This window comes from Penicillium odoratum, assembly GCF_028828045.1.
Source record: "Penicillium odoratum strain IBT 22623 chromosome Unknown utg000003l_segment0_segment0, whole genome shotgun sequence".
In the NCBI taxonomy this organism is placed as follows: Eukaryota; Fungi; Ascomycota; class Eurotiomycetes; order Eurotiales; family Aspergillaceae; genus Penicillium; species Penicillium odoratum.
Genome location: NW_026643145.1, coordinates 2,047,003 through 2,068,154, shown reverse-complemented (window position 1 = coordinate 2,068,154; position 21,152 = coordinate 2,047,003). Strand labels below are relative to the sequence as shown.

General features: G+C 45.8%; 7 protein-coding genes across 7 annotated transcripts; 4 read left to right on the top strand and 3 right to left on the bottom strand.

Annotated features, from left to right (window-relative positions):
• Window positions 1-1,822: 1,822 nt before the first annotated feature.
• Window positions 1,823-4,450, top strand: N7520_004030 (threonine/serine exporter family protein; the record flags this gene model as incomplete). Its single annotated transcript, XM_057137965.1, has 1 exon — window positions 1,823-4,450. One exon carries the CDS (start codon window positions 1,823-1,825, stop codon window positions 4,448-4,450), a length of 2,628 nt encoding a protein of 875 aa, XP_056998430.1.
• A 2,403-nt stretch (window positions 4,451-6,853) lies between these two features.
• N7520_004029 (GIY-YIG nuclease family protein) lies at window positions 6,854-7,678 on the bottom strand (the record flags this gene model as incomplete). Its single annotated transcript, XM_057137964.1, has 1 exon — window positions 6,854-7,678. One exon carries the CDS (start codon window positions 7,676-7,678, stop codon window positions 6,854-6,856), a length of 825 nt encoding a protein of 274 aa, XP_056998429.1.
• Window positions 7,679-10,934: 3,256 nt separating this feature from the next.
• Window positions 10,935-11,576, top strand: N7520_004028 (uncharacterized protein; the record flags this gene model as incomplete). Its single annotated transcript, XM_057137963.1, is given in 2 exon segments — window positions 10,935-10,997; window positions 11,010-11,576. The coding sequence occupies 2 exon segments, from the start codon at window positions 10,935-10,937 to the stop codon at window positions 11,574-11,576; spliced, it is 630 nt and encodes a 209-aa protein (XP_056998428.1).
• A 1,275-nt stretch (window positions 11,577-12,851) lies between these two features.
• N7520_004027 (uncharacterized protein) lies at window positions 12,852-13,341 on the bottom strand (the record flags this gene model as incomplete). Its single annotated transcript, XM_057137962.1, has 2 exons — window positions 12,852-13,148; window positions 13,222-13,341. 2 exons carry the CDS (start codon window positions 13,339-13,341, stop codon window positions 12,852-12,854), a joined length of 417 nt encoding a protein of 138 aa, XP_056998427.1.
• A 280-nt stretch (window positions 13,342-13,621) lies between these two features.
• N7520_004026 (uncharacterized protein) lies at window positions 13,622-15,904 on the bottom strand (the record flags this gene model as incomplete). The annotated part of the gene is made up of 1 exon (XM_057137961.1): window positions 13,622-15,904. One exon carries the CDS (start codon window positions 15,902-15,904, stop codon window positions 13,622-13,624), a length of 2,283 nt encoding a protein of 760 aa, XP_056998426.1.
• Window positions 15,905-18,624: 2,720 nt separating this feature from the next.
• Window positions 18,625-19,038, top strand: N7520_004025 (Killer toxin Kp4; the record flags this gene model as incomplete). The annotated part of the gene is made up of 1 exon (XM_057137960.1): window positions 18,625-19,038. The coding sequence occupies one exon, from the start codon at window positions 18,625-18,627 to the stop codon at window positions 19,036-19,038; it is 414 nt and encodes a 137-aa protein (XP_056998425.1).
• Window positions 19,039-19,884: 846 nt separating this feature from the next.
• N7520_004024 (uncharacterized protein) lies at window positions 19,885-20,415 on the top strand (the record flags this gene model as incomplete). The annotated part of the gene is made up of 1 exon (XM_057137959.1): window positions 19,885-20,415. The coding sequence occupies one exon, from the start codon at window positions 19,885-19,887 to the stop codon at window positions 20,413-20,415; it is 531 nt and encodes a 176-aa protein (XP_056998424.1).
• Window positions 20,416-21,152: the final 737 nt, after the last annotated feature.

Below are 21,152 nucleotides of genomic sequence, written 5' to 3'. Positions count from 1 at the left end.
TTTGGCAAACAACCCCGTTAGACTTAGGCGTAGGGGCTGTGTGACCTAAGGAGAGGGGCAAAAGGGTAACACGAACAAGTAGTGCGGTCGCATTTCGAATGAGAAAAGGGGGAAGTACTTCCAGTGGGTCATCGAATATGATATATATTCTTCTCTGTTAGAGAATTCAACTGCCGTTTCCTTGCGTGTGTTTCGGGATGCCGATCCAAGGGGAGGTTCAGGCTCGGTATAGGATCGACGATAATCCAGATCCATCATATGCAAAAAACAACTGTAGATCCGTTGCGCAGAAATCAGGACCGGAGGAATCCAGATCCGCGGAAGCTTCATCGTCATGAGTCTTCAGGTGCCACTTGGTGGATTTGGCCCTTGCTGGGGCTGTGGGTGATACAATGACGCGCAATGAGTCTCCATCTATGAAACACCGGTTGACAACACGAAAGGCATGTGGATAAAATTATTATCTGTTTTCTGTGAGAATCTATTAGAGTATGCTTGGGTAAGATGGTTTGTATTTTTGATTTATTTCTCAACTATGGCTTTGTGTCCGGGGCCTAAGCACCAATCAGATATGCGGATCCATGCATGAGTTGATGATGTGGGCGCTTGCTGCCTATGAATATAATTATTTACGAGTGTAATGAAAAGTATTGGATTATACAGGCGGATATGTCTATCAGGAACAGGCATAAGGCATCCTTAGATGCAGCCAAGTACAAGGGGCTTTGATCTAAATGGATGTACAACTAACCTATGCATTCACGGCATACGCGTCTTCATACTGTACATATCCATACCCTTGCAGCTCCTAGCGTCGGACCCACTTGATATTGATTCTAACATACTTTGACCCATCAAACATCTTAACATTGAAGGTTTCTATTCAAGCTTAAGCTTAAAGCTTGAACCTACACTTGTCATCAATATAGGAAAGCTTTGTTTTTTTAAAACCTTTTTTCTCTCATAACTTGTGGCACCTCATGGCTTCCGTGGAACCAGATTAATCTGGTACTTCCTTTATGAGCTCGGACTCACCTTGCTGATGACCCGCTTTCTGGGTTGATCAATGATTGTGCAGATCAGGGGAGCTACGATAAGCTACAATCCGGACTGTCGATCTTACTCGTCTCGGAGCATACCCGGCCAAAGGGGGCGTTTTGGGTGATGCTGGATGAAGCAAGAGCCGTACGTTTGACGGTGTTTCGTAACTTTTGATACTCAATCAAATCCCGGTGATTTATTGTGGCAAAAAAGAGAAAATTCCAAAAAGGGAAAAGAAAATAACAGCTCAGAAAGGACATTCCCCCTTTCATTGGCCTTCATGTGGTCCCGTGTCTCCCATAGGCCCTGTTTAGGTTGTTTCTACACTTACCGCATATCCGGCACTCATTTATACTCGTCTGTTGCTCGCCTTTTTGTGGCAACATCTTTGCCTTGATTTTGAAAATCGCCTTAATGATGTTGTTTGTGACATAATATCATTCCTGGTCCTTCACTTCAGCAGTCTCCCTGCTGTCGAGCCCCCAGAAAGCCGGGGTCAACATCCTCGTGGTCACTCAGTTCTTTGTCTACGAGAAGCAAGCCTGATTCGAAGGGTTTGAATGGGAATTTATTGAATATACAAACTCATGTGAGTTGGCCTGGGAGATCTTTACGTCTCCTATAGTATCTCACATAGCTGAAAAATTGCCAGGTTACGATACTCGACCCTACACGATTACACCAAGATTCAAAACCTGGAGATCCGTTTCATTCAAGACTGGTTGGAGCTGAGGTGGACTGTTCCACATATAAGAAAGACTATCGATATCACACCAAGGAAATGGCGGGGGGCTTCTTTGATCCCCCGGTCTCCCGCCGCTGCAGTGCGTCTGACACCGGGGTAGGATCAAGCAAAATATCTTCAGTGTCACGTCAAGCATCATCGCCCCTGCCGAATGATGGTTTCCAGGGCCAGCAGACATATCGGGACGGAGAATTGAATCATGTTTGCGCACAGGGCAGGCATCGGAATGCTAGCCTGCTCCAAACAACCAATCGAGTCAAGTTCACGGCAGATGAGACAGAGCTATTGGAACCCTCTGCCGGAGCTATGGTCGAATGCCCGCTGGATTGCAGGGGCAATGTGTCCCCTCAAAAGCCATTACCCACCGCCAACATTCCTTTCACACAGGCAACAAGGCCCTTGGACCCTCCTTCTGATCCCTCACTGGTGGATGAAAGCCCCAGCGCGCCTGCCGATGTCACTGGCTTGACGATCAGCTACCAGGCAAGCTCATCGGGCGTCGGAACGTCAGAGGAGCTTGGACAAGGTACAAATGACAAAGGGCGGGCACTATTATATGCAAAGGAGAGGGTCCAGCGGCTAGCATCCCTTCTGAGTCGTCCCCCAAAATCTCCGAAGCCAAATTCCCGCGCTAGCTTAGTGTCTTCAATTGCTTCTACTCCAACAGACGTGTTTCAAGTTGAATATGGGGATAAGATTCCTATGATCGGCTGTCCTGAAAAACAAAAAATATTTGACGACTTGACCGACGAGGATGAATACACACCACGCACTGGCGAAGCTTTTCATACTGTGCGACAAATGTCCCGTCGAGACTTACCCTTCTTGCCTCGCATTCATCCTCCTTCTCCGGGTCCTCTCCCTCGCCAATCCACTTCTAGTGATGGCAGAGATTCAGAGACCTATGCTGAACGGCCGAAACATCATCGTGGAGGCGTTCTATCCTCCATCCTGAAGCTGTACGATCAGCAGACTGGCGCTCCACCAGATTATAACCCCCACCGTGGCCGGTGGGGACGTTCCAGAAAGGGGAGTTCCTCGGAATTTAGTGAATATGAATTCGCTCCTGATCCTATCTGGAGACCGCACCGTCCTAGAAAATGGTACGAAAAATCATCCAGCCGGTCGAGCAGCACTCTCGCTGGATCTGGCTCATCAAAGAGCACGTCTCCCATGTCTCCCATTGCCATGCTGAAGCGATCCCGTAGCAGCGGTGCAATTGGGGGTATGGGCCGGCGATGGGCCAAGGCAGATCACCTTGCAGATGAAATCCGGATCACGGTTCATATTGCAGCGATCCTCTCCCGCCAAAAATACCTGATCCGACTTTGTCGCGCGCTGATGAAGTACGGTGCTCCGACCCATCGAATGGAAGAGTACATGCGGATGACTGCCCGTGTACTAGAGATCGATGGGCAGTTCTTGTATTTCCCCGGCTGTATGATCATCTCCTTTGATGACGCCTCCACGCACACGACGGAGGTCAAAGTGGTTCGGTCCAGACAAGGAATCGACCTTGGTCGTCTGGCTGATGTACACGAAATCTACAAGGAGGTGATTCACGACGTGATAGGAGTGGAAGAGGCTATTCGGCGCTTGGATGACACGACATCAAGACCCAACAAATACCACTTGTTACTCCAAATCTTAGCCCATGGCTGTGCAAGCGCATGCGTGGGTCCGTTCGCATTCAATGCACGACCAATCGATATGCCAATTGCTTTCTTACTAGGATGTCTCCTAGGCATCTTGCAGCTGATCCTCTCGCCAAAATCCAGCCTCTACTCGAACGTTTTCGAGATCTCAGCTGCAGTGCTAACATCCTTCCTGGCTCGCGCCTTCGGAAGCATCCGATACCAAGGCGAGCCACTCTTCTGCTTCTCTGCACTAGCACAATCATCCATTGCCCTGATCTTACCAGGCTACACGGTCCTGTGCGCAAGTCTCGAACTCCAATCAGGCAGCATAATCGCAGGCTCCGTCAGGATGGTCTACGCAATAATCTACTCCCTATTCCTGGGCTTCGGCATAACAATCGGCACAGCAGTCTACGGCCTCCTAGACGCTCAAGCTGCAACGGAATATACTTGCCCCGCAAGCCCTATCACCAACGAATATCTTCAACATTTCCCATTCGTCATCCTCTTCACAATCTGTCTAGCCCTCGTCAATCAATCAAAATTAAAACAGATCCCAACTATGATCGTCATCTCTTTCGCAGGCTACGTCGTCAGCTACTTCAGCGGAAAACGCTTCTACTCCAATACCCAAGTCTCCAACGCCCTCGGCGCATTCGTCATAGGACTCCTGGGAAATTTATACAGTCGCCTCCGCCACGGCCTCGCAGCCGCAGCAATGCTACCTGCTATCTGGGTCCTCGTACCTTCCGGCCTGGCAGCTAGTGGATCCTTGATCTCAGGAATAAATACCGCGGAAGAAATGACCCGTACCCCACATTCCGTTGTGAGCAACGGAACACAAGGCTTTGTTGACGCGGCGAAGAATTTCTCTGCTTCTGCAGCTAAGACTCAGAGCTATGGTGTTGCTTTTGATATTGGCTATAGCATGGTTCAGGTTGCTATTGGAACGACGGTGGGTCTTTTTTTGGCTGCACTCGTGGTTTATCCCTTAGGCAAGAAGCGGAGTGGACTGTTCAGTTTCTGATGCAAGTCTCTTGTCTTTTGTTTTTTTCTTTTGTTCTAAAAACATCCTCTCTTTGTATCTTGTCTCTTGATCTCATTTTTTTGTTTCTTCAGCGTCTCTCGAGAAATCGAGTTTTGGACATTTCGCATCTGTGGACCCTCAACAATCACTATCGTTAAGAAGTTCACTACATTGCCTTTTCATCTTTCGTACAGCAACCGAGGCGGGGGGCTTGCTTGCTGTTTCACTAAATTTCATTTGTCATTTTCACCCAGCCTTATCTGCGTCGGAGTTTATGTCGGAGTTGAAGCTCGTTTATTTGCCCGGTTTCTCTAATTTTTTTGTCCTGCGTTCATGCTATTCCTATCTCTTTCTTTTGTCTTCATTTTTCGTCCCTCACCTCACAAAGTCTGTATCGACGCCTCTCTGGACTTGTATAATTCTGGAAATACATAGAAGATACGATTCCACGAGTCACGACCAAAATCATCGAGGCCCCCCTTGAACTTTCTGCGCGATTTATTTCACTCTTTGATCTTATCTTTCAATATTAATCATTTGTCGCTTTTGCGGGAGCCCTGGTTTGGAGAATTATTCTCCAGTATAATGAATTTTGACTTTTTCAGTCTTTCTCCGATCAACCAATATACATGCAAGTTGGGTAAAAGAAGAATCTCACCATGGCTCAGCAGCAAAGAAATGGTCAGTTCAAAATGAAAATTGGAACTGAAAAATGGCCAGCTATTGTCTTGGCTAGATTTGATTGGCTAAATGGTAGGGGGTAGGTCTTTCTAGTTAGGATATAATATAGGCAAGGCTGTGCGCACGGATGAAGCTCACAGATCATGGCTAAGCCAATATGTCGAACCGCATTTGAAACTAAAGATCGGTCAATCGTCGACTACATCGAGGCTGATTGGCTTTCAGGGTAGCGGTGGGGTATTTCATCAAGTATAAGGGCGGCAGGGCAGTTATTGGGCATCAGCCTCTTATGTTGGGTACAACCCCCAATTAGGAGGACACCTAGGTACATGCATAGCATTTGAGTAATGAAGCTTATTAGTGGTTGGTCAAATAGTTTGGATGGTTTTTTTTTTTGATTCATGGATCTGATACGGTCATCAAAAAGCTCAGTTTCTATGAATTCGAGGGTATGAGCAAGTATTTTCACAGTTTCTTGTTATAAATTTTTCCGCTCAGTGGATATTTGACACCCTAAACAACTCCTTCATGGGTAATTAGATAAGGCCCCTAAATCGTGGCTTAGCACTAGAAACCAGGGCTGTACCCGGGCGAAATTTGGAACTGAACATGGCCCAGCAAAGGTGTAGGTTAATTCTGATTGGCTTGAGGGTAGTGGTGGGCCTGAAATGGCATATATTAATATTCGAAATGCTGTAGATAAGCTCTGGGCAGCAGGATCAACTCCTCATTGGGAGGCTCTAAGGCTTTGTTGATGAGGCCTGTAAATTGTGGCTCAGCACCAAGCAGGCTTTAGGCAGAACCTTTCTCTTTCAAACCACCAAATCGCCGTCCGCCATCTATGCTGAGCCTGATTGGCTTGGACCTCAGGAGGGCAGTGGTGAAACTGATTGGGCATCCAGTAGCATTGTGGTTAAATTTGGGGTAGCTAAAGCAACTCCTCAAACCTTGGAGGCCCTAAGGCGGTTTTGGTGAGATTTACAGATCATGGCTCAGCAATACGGGTGGCCCAGAAGAGTAGTGGTCCTTAGACTTGGGTCCTGAAACCAAGATATGGGCAGCCACTGCCTAGGTTGAGCCTGATTGGCTTTCAGGATAAAAGTTGTAAGACATGCTCAGGTAGTATGATACTACTATCCCCTTGCCTCACTAATTAGCCCTCTCCGGCAAAGGCAAAAGCCATTAAAGAGCGCCATGCGGCTCAACTCGCGAAACCGGAAAGTGTGTATCAAAAAAAAGCAGCACGGATTGCAAGTGAAGGCCTGATGAACTGGTATTTGTTGGCTGCCTTGCGCTTTTTTCCCCACAAATAGCCTCAACGAAGAAAAGCAATGGTTTGGCAATGAATGGTAGGTTAGCCAGATTGCAAATTCATTCGAAACGAAATCAGCACATGTCGCCTGCTGCATCTAGATGACCTTGAGCTTAGCTATAACTCCCTAGTATACTCCCCAAGAGAGTGTAGTGACTCCTAATCCTATCCCTGGGGCATGAGCATTGAGTTTTGTTCTATACGATATCTATTGCAGCTGAAAAAGGATATTCTGGAATTATGAAGATATTGGCAGAGAAGCAAATTGAGATTTCTTCAGCAACGATCAAGCCTGAGTACATATCCTGGAAGGCACTTTGAATGTAATGAAATGAGAAATCGACTCCACCTAATCTCCAAGTCAGATCTGAGGACATATCCAAAAGTCAGTCTTAAAAACTGCACGTAGACTAAAATCCGAGAAACCGCGCTCTTTCCTCTCGCCCAGTGTCCGGAAGCGAGTGCCGCGGACGGGAAAGGGACGTTCGCTCCTTCAAAGGGCGATAAGGGGTACGAAATTCTTCCGTTGGCTGACACAGCTTATGCAGATTTTTGAATTCCTCTGTTTTCAGAAGCCACTGCTCTTCGCCATCTTTCATATGTTTCTCATATGGCAGTGTTGCCATCCAGGAAGTCCACTTGCGGACAACTTTTACTGCAGTCTCTTTAGAGACCTCAAACCATTCCATGTGTGATTTATAGCAGCCAGGGCACCTTTCCTCGATTTTTCTGTGGCGTTTCAATTCCAAATGCACCAAAGCTTCGACGCGGGATATGTGCGGGACCTGTTGCATATCAGGCAAGCTCTTATTCTGATTTCCCGCAAAGTCGGGGAAATGGATCCTCATTTCCTTTTTGCACTGTTTGTTCCATTCATTGAGGCGGCGGTGTATGTTTCCAGAGCGTCCGATTTTCAAGTGGCCAAAATTTGGCGTTTGCCAGAATATGTAAATTGAGCCCTGGTATTTGATATCGCTTCGTTGTAAGGGCTTAGTAAGAAGCTTTGAAAGCTCTTCCGATAATGTCTCTGTCGAAGCTTTACTGACATAAATTTTGAAATCTTGGATTGGATTGACTGGAGCACCTTCAGTTGGTATTGTTATGCTCGTAGCAGATAGTAGAACCGGACACCGGGACGCTTGAAGTAGTGCCGCCTGGCCGAGAAGGTGAATCCAACGAGCAAGAGCCCTTGGCCGCTCTTTCCGTAGTGAAACAGTAGATTTGTAGTTCTGCATTCTTGAGTACTCTTGAAACTCCTCTTTCCAAGTCTGAATTTCTCTGGATGCGACCCTCCGATGTGTTGAGCAGAGTGCTGCGTCTACTAGCTGCTGAATCCTTGGTAAAAGTGCGCTAGTTTCGACGGAGACCAATGCTTGGAGTTGAGCTGAGAGAATCGTGGTGGCATGGGAAATTCTGCATCGCTGGCCTTGAGTTGTCCAAGCCAAGCATCTCTTGTCATCTTCGTTTAAGTGCTGAAAAAATCCGAGCGGGATAATTTTCAGAAGCGACTTTGGAATCACGTTCACTTCTTTCGTGTACCCCGATGAAAGTATGTCTTCAAGCTCACTCGAGAAAAAAGGGAGCTTCGTTACCTTCTTGACTTGCTCCCTCGAAGCTGCACGACGAAGTTTGATTTTGTACACTACAGAGTGCTTCACGGGTCTCTTCTTTAGGGGATTGCGACTGGACGCTAGCACCAGAGACAGTGGTTTGTGACCTCAAAGATGGTTCACGCTCAGTCTCACAGAGCGATCTTCTTGGTCTAAGGAGAATTGTTTCGGGGCGTGAAAACTCCGTACTGATCTCTTCAACGGATGGCAAACTCCATAACAAAGCGCTTGGCTGCCGAGGGCGTTTGGTTTGATTTGATCGGAAGAAAGCTGAGAGCAAGCTGATATCATCTGGCGACGAGGGAACAGAAACAGTAGTTTCAAATATTTTCGTTGAGGGTTTGTCAAGCAAAAGTGCTTTATTCCGTTTCCGTTTGGTCGATAATGAAGAAGAATCCGTCTTTAGTATGTCGGGGGAGGTGGTAATTCTTATATCGCAAATTCCAGCTTTCTTCTTGTATCCAAAAACTGTCCCATGTTGATTCTTCTCAGACTTCGTGACAAGCAAAATGCGTTTTGTATTGGCTTTATTCGAAGCGTCTTGTAAAGGGACCGGCTTTTGGGCTGCAGACACTATCTTGGATTCATTGCGCTTTCCGCGATCGCCAGTGCTCGATTGTAAAAGAACCACTTTTGGGGCTATTGGACTGAATGGACTGAGCATCCTTTAATAGCTGTGTCAAAATAGAAATGAAAAAAGTTTTGAGATCTGTGACACCTTGGACAATGATCATAATAGACAGGGTTATTTCAAACCCAATTCAAAGGACGGCTTTTAAATAATGAGGAAAGGAGCGTGGAAGTCGAGGACTACATCTATTTTTAACAGAGGGTCTATGTCAAGGTGGGCTTCTAGTCCGCATATCGATGCAGCCCCCATTTTTCATAGTGGGGCTTTATCGCTCGGGAATGTGATCCACGCGGCTCGCGACGCACCGGAACTTTTCTACCCCTCAACCGCTCAGTGGGAACTGCGAACCCGAATGGCGCTTTTTCATGGTTTGAAATCATCATCTGCATCAAAATACTGGCTTTCAAAAAGCCTTGATACCTGATGAGCAAGCACGGTTTATCTGTTAGGCAGATACAAACATACATGAATGCTTGATGTTGGACTTCCATTCTTATCAAGTGGCTGTGCTCCATGCTCGCAATATGATTCGCTAAAAAGCGTAACAGTAGGCTTGTCTGCGGCTTAGCTCTCATAGCGAGGATCGCCTCGGACAGGGTTGAATAGAGCAGCGACTTGCTCACATTCGAACCGTAGGCGCTAGGTGACGATGGCCATGCAAATGCTGTTTCATGTTGTTTTCCTAGGTAGATTCCTTGGGGGCCTGTCCTCCATACGGGAATCTTCGGTGCCTTCATCTAAATACCCTGCACACCCTATTCTGCACCCCCCGGAAGCGCTGACGTGGCCTTCCCCTCTCATGCTGACCTCCAGAGAAAAGTATTTTTACCTAGAAGCCACCCTGAGAACAGATGATCCTAGAGAAACCATTTTCTGTTATTTGTATAGCATTCTATATAAGCGGCCTCGTAATCGGTTATTAAGATTAGAGCTTCTTATTCAAGCGCTTATAGGGTTTTCTTTCGAAATAGGTAGGATGTATAGCTTCCAACAGCGTAGAGTTGACTTTTGATAGTCATGTCCTGAAATTTTTTGGATTCTGTCGCACTTTATTTATAGCTCATCTATGATTTCGTAGCAGTTGATAGCTACCCTGATTAGCTCGTGGAGTAGATCATCAGCCTGAGGGGCCCGATTTCGTAGTGCACTATCCAGGCATTTTAGAATTCCTAGGAGGCACTTGAACTTCATAGAAATGTTGACAAGATCTTGAGTGCGGTTCTTGTACGCTAAGTAAAAACCAACTAGTGATTGGACTATTTGAAGGCCGAGTGACAGAAATTCCCGTTACCCCAGAAGCCACAGAGATGGCATCAGCTATGATGAAGCGGATATACTAAGCTCGTAGCAGGATAGTTTGGCTGAGCAGTATTTAAATTCTTGTCGGTAAGGCAAAGGAAAAGGGTGAAGACTTCGTGCTCGACATGAGCGGACGAGTCAAGGAGTAGATGAAGTGAAGGTGCCGTCAATTGGCGTGTTACTAGCTCCGTTGTCGGGAAAAAAGTGAAATCGGCCCGAACAGACCGAGTCCATTGCCTTCTTCTGCCAAGAATTATCGCAGTCACGATGGTCTCGATGCGAAGAGACAGCAGGTTCGATAATTCGCGCCAATATCTAAAGGATCTACAAAGGCAAATATTATAAGGCATCAAGGCGCAGCGGAACATTCTTTTAAGGGCGGAGGCAAGGTCAAAGAAGACGAAGAAGAGCATCAAGGCCACCCGCAGAAGGAAGAATCAGCGACCGAGTTGATCAACATGAACTTCTATTGGGTATGAATAACACCAAATTGACTCTCACGCTACTATTGTGATCAAGATTCATTAGCTCAGCTTCAAACTACGCTACAGCTCTCCTGGAGAAGATTATGTGCCATCAGCAGGCAACTAAATGAACAGGACTACCCTGTATTCTGGGTATGGGAGAAAGAGAGCGAGGACCGAGATGAGAGAAGTTACACTCTCATCCACTAATATATGCTAGTCTTGAACAGGAATCCCCACAACAGCGAGCACTTGAAAGTAAACACAGGCTGCAGCCTGAGACTCCAACAAGTGGTAATCGTTGCTCGACACTCTAAACAAAAAGCTTAAAGAAGCTTGCTTGTTTGAAGAGTCCTTTTCATTGACAGCGGCTCCCTTGTCAACCCTCGTTATTGGTACATAGCAAAGAAAACAAACATTTGCCTGTACTAGGACTTTAGCGAACGGTTAAGTTGCGCCATCTGCCTTGGGGGTCTTGTTGTTCAAGATGTTCGTATCTCTTGTGCCCGTCCATTCGTTCATTGCAGAAGCCAACTCAGGAATCATTTCTGTCCATGACTAGGCCCTTGTGAGAGCGAGCCGAAACGAAGACACCTGCAAAATCGCCGACAAGACCGTGGGCATCCTACTACTTGGAACACCTCATTATAGTGATGATTCGTTGCTTAAAGAAGCGAAGAAATACTTCCAGTTGGTGAATGTGAACATCCCAACTGATTCCGAACTCCAAGCCCGATCGACTCGAGTTTTGGAGATTCCTCGCGCATTTGAAGCATTCAGGAAAGATAGATCCATCAGAGTCGATACCTTTTATGAGGACCAGCCTATTAGCATAAATGGCGAAAATGTCTATATTGTGGAGAAATCTGTGGCCAAATTATGGGGAGATCCTAAATTTCCTAAGGCTTTGAACGGAGACCATCATGAGATGGCTCGGTTTGACAGTGAGAATGAGGATTTTGAGGATATACTGAGATCAATTCGGCAAATAACTGACAAGATCAGTGAGCAGCAAAAGGCTCAAGGTGGAACCAATATTTCATTCTCTGGACACAACCTCGGGTTGCAAGTTGGACAGAACAACGGCAACATGAACGGGTACTCATTTTTTGATAAAAAATTACAGTGAGGAAGTCCTGGCTATGTCGTATCGCATAGAAATCTGAATATAATTTTTTCGGTTGCAGATCTCGCTCTTAAGCTACAGGCCTTATGAATGCGCACTTTGGGGCATTGGATATTTAATTCAATACCTTACAACGTAAGTGAGTAAAAAATAACACACGGAACAATAGATAAGAAGGGGTAGTGGGGTTTCGATCGCTCTAGATCATGAAGCATCTGTTAGCTCTATTGTTTCTATCTGGTTTCTGAACTTTATATTGTCAAAGTATTTGTCGTAGATGTATTAGCTGTACACTCTGTGTCAGTTTTTCAAAAGATCGTTTCTTTCTACTCACAGAAATAGATTGAAATTACTATCTAGCCTCACTATCATGCGACCTGGGCGCTTCAATTGATGCGGTGTTCAGTTCTATCTCTGGAACAAAGCTTGGACGGATTCTTTGATGCAGGTATTCATACATAAATTGTACAAAACATTTACCTGATCAGTCGAGCTGAGGGGACCTGAAGGTCTAGTATCAATTTTCTTCATATCTCTCCTTCCTAAAGGTATCGGGCGTCTTCTCGTGGCCTGAGCACTACTTTACTTGCGCTTCGCCTCCCATGTGGATGGTTCTACGCCATTACGCCTATTAAATTGCTGAAGCGTTTAGCGGTTTCACGGTAATGCCACTCCAAATGAATGAGGAAATAATTTTGTTCTTATGGATCTCGTGTCGGCATGCACTGAATGTTTCGAAGGCTCATTTTATCTGTAGATAGACAAAATTCCTCGAGACTGGAAAGCGCCGCGATCATACTGAAGACTTTGAGCTTATCTTGCCTCTTTCTTTGCGTGTGAACAAGCCCCGCTCTCCCATCAAACCTTTGTGTGCCACTTGCTGCAGTATGAATGTCAGTTCCTCCTTGGATATAGCTTAGAGCGACGATACTAACGGGAATACACTTAGAAATCAACCACAAAACACAGGTAATAACAAGGGACAAAAAACCAAATAACAGATACCACCTCCAGTCTGGATTATCTTGAAGCAGATTTACGTTCATACCAAAGAGGCTCTAGTGTCTCAATCAGTAAATGTCTGAATGAATGTACTGTACCCTGAGGATAAATCGCTCCACTTACCGATACAAACATCAACGGCAAGAAAATGAACTATCCAAATTGGGTTATCAATAAGTCATACATGTCTTCAAAGATCACACTCACAGTAATCCAGCTAAGACGCTTAAAACTTTCCGCCTCTTTTATAGAGACCCATGCAAGCTCCTATTGAGTTCATCTTAGTGTCTGGAGGAAAATCTGTGCAAGCCAACCTACAATCTGTAAAAGATCTCGTACAGCCTGTTCCATATGGTCGAGTTTCGCGGTCATGGCCTGGTCAATTTCATCGATGAGCTCTCTAAACTGCAACTTTTGAGCTCGTTTGAGTGAATCATTAGTGGCAACCACTTTGTTCAGTCCTTCTATATGCGATTGCAGGCATCGCCGGAGGTCTGCACGCCCCAGCGCATTCTTGGCAAGTTCAACAACTAGACTGTGGCTCCTCCCACGATTTTTGACTTGATCACGTCTCTAGAAAAGGAATACTTCAGGATTAGTTTCATGCTTCACTCGTTTGAGTTCAATGAAGTGTCAATGAACTCACCAATGCCTGGACTCTTTCATTGGCATCAAAACAGCTTGCTTTCCATTGCTGGTGTAGCTCCTCAAGGAACAATTTGAAAAATCCCGATGGATCGTTGGGAACCCAGCCACAAGGAAGCATGCTGATAAATCCATGAGCAAATCCTTCTGCTGTCTTCCTTCTAGTCCAGGCAACTCCCCATGCTTTGCCAGGTTTCCCTTGTTTACAAGGAAACTTAAGCGAAATGTAGGTTACAGACTGATGGCCAAACTCTTTTTGAGCATAGTTCCAGTAACAGCTATCACTCGTGATAATTTTATCAACATGAAACACCCCCGATAAGAGCGGCCACATCGATGGGTTTCCGCAAATACTTGAGAGGTTAGAGATTATCATTGCGACTTATGAACAAGAGTCTTACTCACCATAGTCTTGCCTCTTTTGCTCTGGGCAGCCAGTCGCATTCAAGATCATTGACGAATTCTAGCTTAAAGCCATGGCCGTCAATCCTCCTAGTGATTTGAATCCAAGATGGGGTTTTCTCTTCCATATCGAACCATTCCTTTGAGCGAACAGGTTCGAGATCTGTTGATGAAGCATTAAGCAATAGATCCACAATAGCTCTATTTCGCTTTCTCAAAGCATATTGCAACGGAATTTCGCTATTATGATCTTTGAAGCCCAGATCTGTTTTGGCTTCAATCAAAGCCGAAACAAGTTCCAGGCTTCCCTTAAGACATGCAAGATGCAAAGGGGTTCTTCCTTTCTGGTCAGGTTGGTTGACATTATAGCCCGCCTGAAGAAGTGTCCTCACCAAGTCCAGTATCTTCCCTTTTTCGATTGTACTTATACCTTCCACCAATAAATGCAAAGATGTGGTGTCACCATCCTTCAACAAATCCATCACAGCCCCGTGTTTCCCTTCCAATGCCCAGATCAATGGAGTCCTGGAAAAGGTGTCTCCAGTTCCATCACAAATGTTTATGTCAACCTTGTTCTCGGACTGTAAAAAATATCGCACTATTTCGTCATCGCCATATTCAGCTGCCCATGAGAGCCAGTTGCGACCGCTTTTATCCTTTTTATTCGGGAGTCTCAGGGCGCAGATCAAATGTAGGAGAATGAAAGGGTTTACCGATCCGCCGAGCCCTGGCCGGACTAGACAATTTGAGCAGCTGATAAAAAGGTCATGTCTCGCTCTGAGGAACCACCAAAATCCCGTATGGCCTTCATTATCATGAACATGGGGATCTGCCCCATTTTCGATGAGTAAATGCATGATCCGGATGAATCCACGCTCTGCAGCCTGCGAAAAAGGAGTACGACCCCTTCCATCTTGGTGGTCCACGCACACATCTGATATTCTAAGTAGAAGATCCACTGTCTGCTCATGCCCATTTGCAACAGCCCAGGAGAGCGATGTGCACTTCTCATTATCCTCCGAGTTAATTGCTGCATTGGAGTTGAGTAATTGATTCAATATGTTGGTCTCGCCAAGTGTTGCTGCCATGATCAGAGGAGTCTTGCCAGCCAAATCTCGAGAGTCTAAATAAATTCCTGGGATCTCGAGTAAAATCTTGACTGCCGCGTCGTGTCGTTTTTCAACAGCCCATGCTAGCGCTGTGAGCCCTTTTGCATCTGTGGAGTTCACGTTTGCGTTGACACTGAGCAGCAACTGCAAGATTTCGACGCACCTGAACTCTGCTGCAAGTAATAATGGAGGTTGCTTTGTTGGTTGGTAATTGGCAGAGAAGTGATCCACTTGCTGCAGAATCTCATCGGGTGGGAGATAGGTTTCGAATAGCCAATTGCTCAGAATAGGCCATCTTATTTCATCTAATGCATGCACATCCGCCTTTGCATCGATGAGAAGCCTAGTTATTCCAACATCTCCAAGCTCTGTAGCCATTGATAGTGGAGTGCGACCTTTCACGCGATGATTAGCCAGGCTCTCATCGACCTTGAGGAAATGCTGGACAGTTTCGATGTCCCTTTGAAAAATTGCCCATATCAGGAGATCGCGTTCAATCCCAATTATTTGTCCGTCCTTCGCTTTAGCATCGATCAGACACTTTATATTTTCGATATTTCTGGTCTCTACAGCGATTTCCAGAAGTGTTCGAGCATTAGAGTCTTGATGGTCGATGTCCACGTTTTGATTTGAAAGGAGGTACTTTAATGTTTCGTGGTGCTGCCTCGAAACTGCCCAGAATAGTGGCGTCCAGCTTTTTGAATCCGTCGAGTTAATATCCGCATTGGATTCCACGAGAATTTCCAAATGATCGAGACGCCCAAGCTCTGCTGCTAGTGATAAAGGAGTACGGCCTTTATTATCCCTGTGATCAAGGACAGCCCCTTGACTTATCAAGAGCTTCAATGAGTCGGTTTGCGGGCATTTTATTGCGGAGAAAAGACTCGTTCTGCCGTCAGGGTTGCAAATATTCAAGTCGATTCCTTCATGCTGCAAGAGTTTATCGAGCACTCTCCATTCCGAAGTTGCCTTTGATAAAGGTGAGATGCCATCTATTTCAAAGTTGATGTCAAGGAATGGATTTCTCAGGTAGTTGTCGAGCCTCTTGATGCTTCTTTTCAGCGTTTTGGGTTTCCCTATCACGGATGTGATTGCAGAAAGGAAATCCCGCTGAAGTCGAGCTCGAGCGATGGCTTCCTGAGAAGTATCATCATCAGGTAACAGGGCTTCCATTTTTTATCGATAAATTTCTTCTTGAAGGTTTCGGTCAGATTTTCAAAGCGCAGGGTGTATTCAAGAGAGAGAGCCAACGTATGTGAGGCTCAGCGGGCATTTTGGGCAGCCAACCGAAGTGACTTTATTACCTAAAACTGATGCATATCTTGGCAGCCCGCAGGTGATCTGAGCCTCAAAGTACGCGCCATAGTATGCAAGTCAGAGTACGCTATTATGTATCATGCCATGTTAAAGCGCACTTTCATGACTGTGAGCTTATTTTTTTTCCTGTCTCTCGTGAAGAAAGACCTAGATCAGCGGATATGTCTCACTATAAGCTATGAACGCATAGCTCTAAACTAACACCTAAGAATTGATCGTGTACGGTTCACGCAGAACTTGAAAGGTTGCGAAAAGGCTGGTGCAAACTACAGTAACCCCGCATGTGATGAATTCTCTCTTCTGCAGAATCTATCACACTCTTAGCGCTATTAAGCTTAGAGTAGGCAACGCATTGATAATATGCGAACAGTTTCACGCTGTTTAGCGCACTTCACTTAAGCAGTATGTTAGTCAGCCTTGCCACCGAGTTAACGTACTTGCTTGAAATTCGGTGCAATAGTGTAGGTGCCAAAAGATCGAGTTTTGGAGGCTCAGGCGCTGGTCGTGAGTCGCGTGATCACGATTCGTTTTGCACATAGTACTCATTGGATATTTGAAACTCCATTCTGTAGAAGACGATGGGCCCTATATCTACAAGGCATTGGAAGATTAACTCCACCTGGGGGGCTGTGTGCAGGTGCCAAGGCACTGGCTGTTTTAGATGAAGGATCGTGGCCCAATAATTTAATACTCTCGCTCAGCTTCGAGGGCCAGTACGGTCGCGAGACGGAGAGTGATTTTCACTCGCTCTCATCCTGCTTCTCACACTGTCTATTGCGCACTCACCCTTCTCACCCCTGGTCGCGCGACACTAAAGCGGCTCTCACCCATTTCTCACCCTAGCGGCGCCCACCAAACTACTGGCCGCATTTAAGCTACCCACCGAATGGCCATGCTGGCCAATCATTGGGTCTAGCCCGAAGGATTAAAACCGGTCGCCGCTTTGCCGTCGCGCGACCAGGGTGATAAGTTGCCGCCCTCAATTACTGCTTCCATGAAGAATTCTCCGTTAAACCACCTCAACTCATGAATTTTAGATTACGATCATAGTAGTTCATTTGATCCCTTGCATCTAATTCGAACATTTTTTAATTCCAGCTGAATTGTGGGATCCTGACTTAGGCCAAGGACGCAGAATTGTGACAGCCCTCATGTTTCGAAGATTAGATGCTGATTTTTTTTACTAATCCCGGAATAGTGACTCCCTATCCCCAAATGATGTCAAAGAATATTCTGTCGGTTTGATAGAGCGGATCATGCACATGTGGTATCTCCATACCGTCAGACAAGGAGATTCCGCCGGGAAGATGTTGGAACCAAGATGTATTGGTCAATCAGACGTATTATACAACTCTGCTATTTCTATCCCTTTACAGGTAGGGGTAGGGTGGTCAGTGCCAGGGGTATGGCTCAGAACTGCATTTTGGACCAATTGAATATGGTCTACGCTAGTCCGCATTCAAACTTTCGGACCATGATACCATATTCTATGCTAGTAGACCCTAAAATTCAATTGGTGATGATCGGCGTATTTCAGCCACTTCTATTGTTTACGAGTAGGTTAAGAACTAATAAATGGTAATAGATTCACATCTGTACCCGTAGTTGGTAGTTTAAGCTGAGTCATATATTGAGAAAAGGCGTAATATCGAGCTGTATACCGTACTGACTATACTACAGGGGCCTGAGCCAAAATAGGAATAAGCGTGAATTTGCTAAGAAGTAAAGATGAAATAAATTAACCAATCAAGAGCTAGGTAACACTGAAGGATCATACAGAAGATGGGGGAAGTTAACTGACAGTACTATTTGTTACATAGCTCAGGCACGTAGAGAATCAATCAACATGGTATCATTCCATGAGGCAATTATAAATAAGGAACCAAGTTGGATCAAGGATGCAGGAATGGAGATCTAAATGCACCATGGTAATCAGGTGACATAAGTTCAACGGTAGCAAGACTATTCAAGCAGTAATTTATACAGGAATAAGTAGACCAGGTAGAATCAGGGTTATTGAGATTATTGAGTATATGCCGGCTTGGCCTCACTTTCTTCCTGCAGAGTGGGATACTCGGTTGTGGGATGGTATATTAGTAGGGTAGGGTGTATCTACCCTGAGTTTCGCGTATACTGCGCCATACCAGATGCAGTAAGAGGAGTGTGTAAACAACAATCCAGGGGTGCGTTTTTATCAACTCTCGGCGACATAATTGTGGAGCTCATAGAGTACCATAATGAGGCATTGCTGTCAGAGATTACGCTGTATACAGTCAATAGATACGTTTCGATGCGATCATGCGTTCTAGTCGCAATCCCGTAATAGATAATTCAGGCAACCATACAGGTGAATTCCAAAAGGTAACCTTGATGAGACACCATCGTCAGCAACTAGACTGAATACAGTATGCGTTTCAATGCAATCGGCAGGGTCCATCCAGTTACTAGCGTTTACTTCTTCCAACCTAGATTCGTCCAGCGACATATAAAACCGCTTACAGAACTCAATGCTCATTTGTTTCGACCTCTACACTTCACAGTCTTTCAAATTTCCTGCCACTCGCATTTCCACGAAGATGCGTTTCACCAGCCTTCTTTTCATGGCTTCAGCCATTATTACCACCGCTGCCAGCAAGGGAATCAATTGCCAGGGTAGTGGAGAGTGCCCTTTCTGCCACGCCCAGACCAATCTGAAAGAGCTACAAAAAGTTTGCGAAAGCGTCCCGGACAACACGCAATACTACAACGGCCAACAAATCTGTTGCGTCGCGTGCAACGAGGACAACAATGAGCAGTACTCCGTTTGCGCATTTGTGCAGAACACAAAAGATGGCGCTCCAGGCCACTCGGTCAAGGCCGCCATTCAGCAGCTGGTTGATCACAACTGCGGTCTTTGCGGCAGTGCTCCATTCTATAACGACGACGTTAGCGAGGGTGAGCTTACTGTGAATGTCGTCGACTACACCAGTTGTAAAACGGTTATCTGTTAGGAAAAATCGCGCGAACACGTGCGGCACTGTAAGTAGTGACTATTTCCAATGCGTTGAGACCCTGAGCATGATGTTAATTGTATTGATAGTGCGAAAAAGGAGCAAAATGACGGCCGTAGATGAATCATCTTGTGGAGAAGGATTGCGAATGCTGGCACTGCATGCAAGGTCTAGTTACTGTTAGCACTGCTATGTAGTCTAAGTGTTATCTTTTTCGTTTTCCAGAAATATGACGGCACCTGGGGTTGCCCAATATACCGCTCGTCATGAAAAACCCATTCCTATTAGGGAGTTGCATGATATAAACGTGACTTGGCTCAAATACTAGCATACGTATGCTGAGAAGTGAAGATCCCGCGTATTTATGGATTGTCGGAGTTTGATAGATTACGGGTTTCTACCTCGGAGGCTGTGGAATGTTACAACGCTGCATTCACAGATAGTCCAAGACTTGAATGAGGGCTGGTTCTGATGGCTACACACTGCATTGAGGGGAGCTATCAAAGCAATACCTGAATAGCTAGATCTAGTGATTGTGCTAGGGAATGCGCAGTTTGGCGAGCAATTTGAACGAAAATTGGATTTAAAATATTCCTGGGTATCTGTGATCTCGAAATGAGTTGCATACTTAAGTATCCGGTACATGTCAAGATGTTTAAGCAAACTTAGTCAAACTGAAACTCTCTGAACCGCTCTTCTAGATTTTCAAGGGCCGTAATGACATTGTTGAAAAAAGCCTGCTCTGGCTAAAGGAAATCAGGCAAGCCTAAACCAAGTAAAAGTACCCGGCCGTCCCCCGCTAAAGTCACCACCCCATTCTTTATTTCCTCTCTCCACACCCTCAACATGTCTAAAATTCCACCATTTGACTTCAACTTGGCCTTTCCAAAGCCAGAAACATGGCTGACCAGCAAACCAGATGAGTCTCAAGAAAACACAGAAGCTTGGGTCCAGAACACTCAACCACCCCTTTTCTGGGAGTTCATCGCTGAGCACCCCATATCGCTCAAATTAAAGAATATAAAAGGCGCGCTTAGTGCCGGCGCCGATCCAAACGAAATGGACCATGAGCGTGATCCACGTCGCAGTCTCGGTCGGCCTCTTCATTGCGCTCTTGGGGATTGGGGCAACCCTGATTATGTGAAAGAAAACATCCCAGTGATCAAGCTACTTCTCGGATACGGTGCTGATCCACGCTTGCCCGGCCCTCAGGTCAAGCCTGCATCTTTGGGGCTGCAGTCGCCCGTGGAATATGCGAGGCGACTAGCGATGCGCGAGTGGAAAGGGGCCAATGAACTGTTGGAATGCGGGTTTTATGCAGAAGCTTATCGTGTCATGAAAGAGGCTGCTGATGATTTGGACCGTGAGTGCTTATGAATTTGATGGTTCGTTTTCTGTTACTGATTTTCTGTCCAAGGGCGTGATGGAACGATGAACGGAGGAATTATGGACTCGGTGCTCGGATTCTTTGGTGCTTGGTAGATAATTTGTTATACTGATCCGGCTGAGTACTGGATTCCATCATATCGAGCGGCGCGGTTTGATCTGACCAGGGCCCTTGGAATGCATTGGATCCCGGTAGATAATTAGCTAGCTGCTTACTTTGAAGAGAGTTCATTATACTCCAGATGCCATGTGCCGTGCAGAGAAAATTGGTGTGCGTCCCCTAGAGTACAGGTTGGATGTCGCCCCACGCCACTTGATTCTGCCCATTTCACTTCTCCACTTATACAAAAGCGCTACCATTGCAAGTGAGCTAAGTTCTACCGCCAAATGCAGTGGCGAATCCCCATTTTCGTTTTAGCTATTGACCAGAACCTCGGTGCACTTTCTGATCTTCCGGAATCCCATTTGCACCACCTCTTCCATTCCCTTCCTCCTCATCCTTATCCCAAGTTTCAAACGTACGTCCAAAAAGTCTGCGATGTACCTAAGTAATGAAGGGGTAGATTAGCTAATTAGTACTTGTTATTTTCTCCCATTCATTGTGTGATGTTACAGGTCCTGTCCTTATGGCCGCTACTCCCCTCCGTAAGCCATATAACTACTAGTATTCCATTGCTAATCTAATCATAGCTTTTGAACTAAAATATGCTAGGTGTAAATACCGCGCT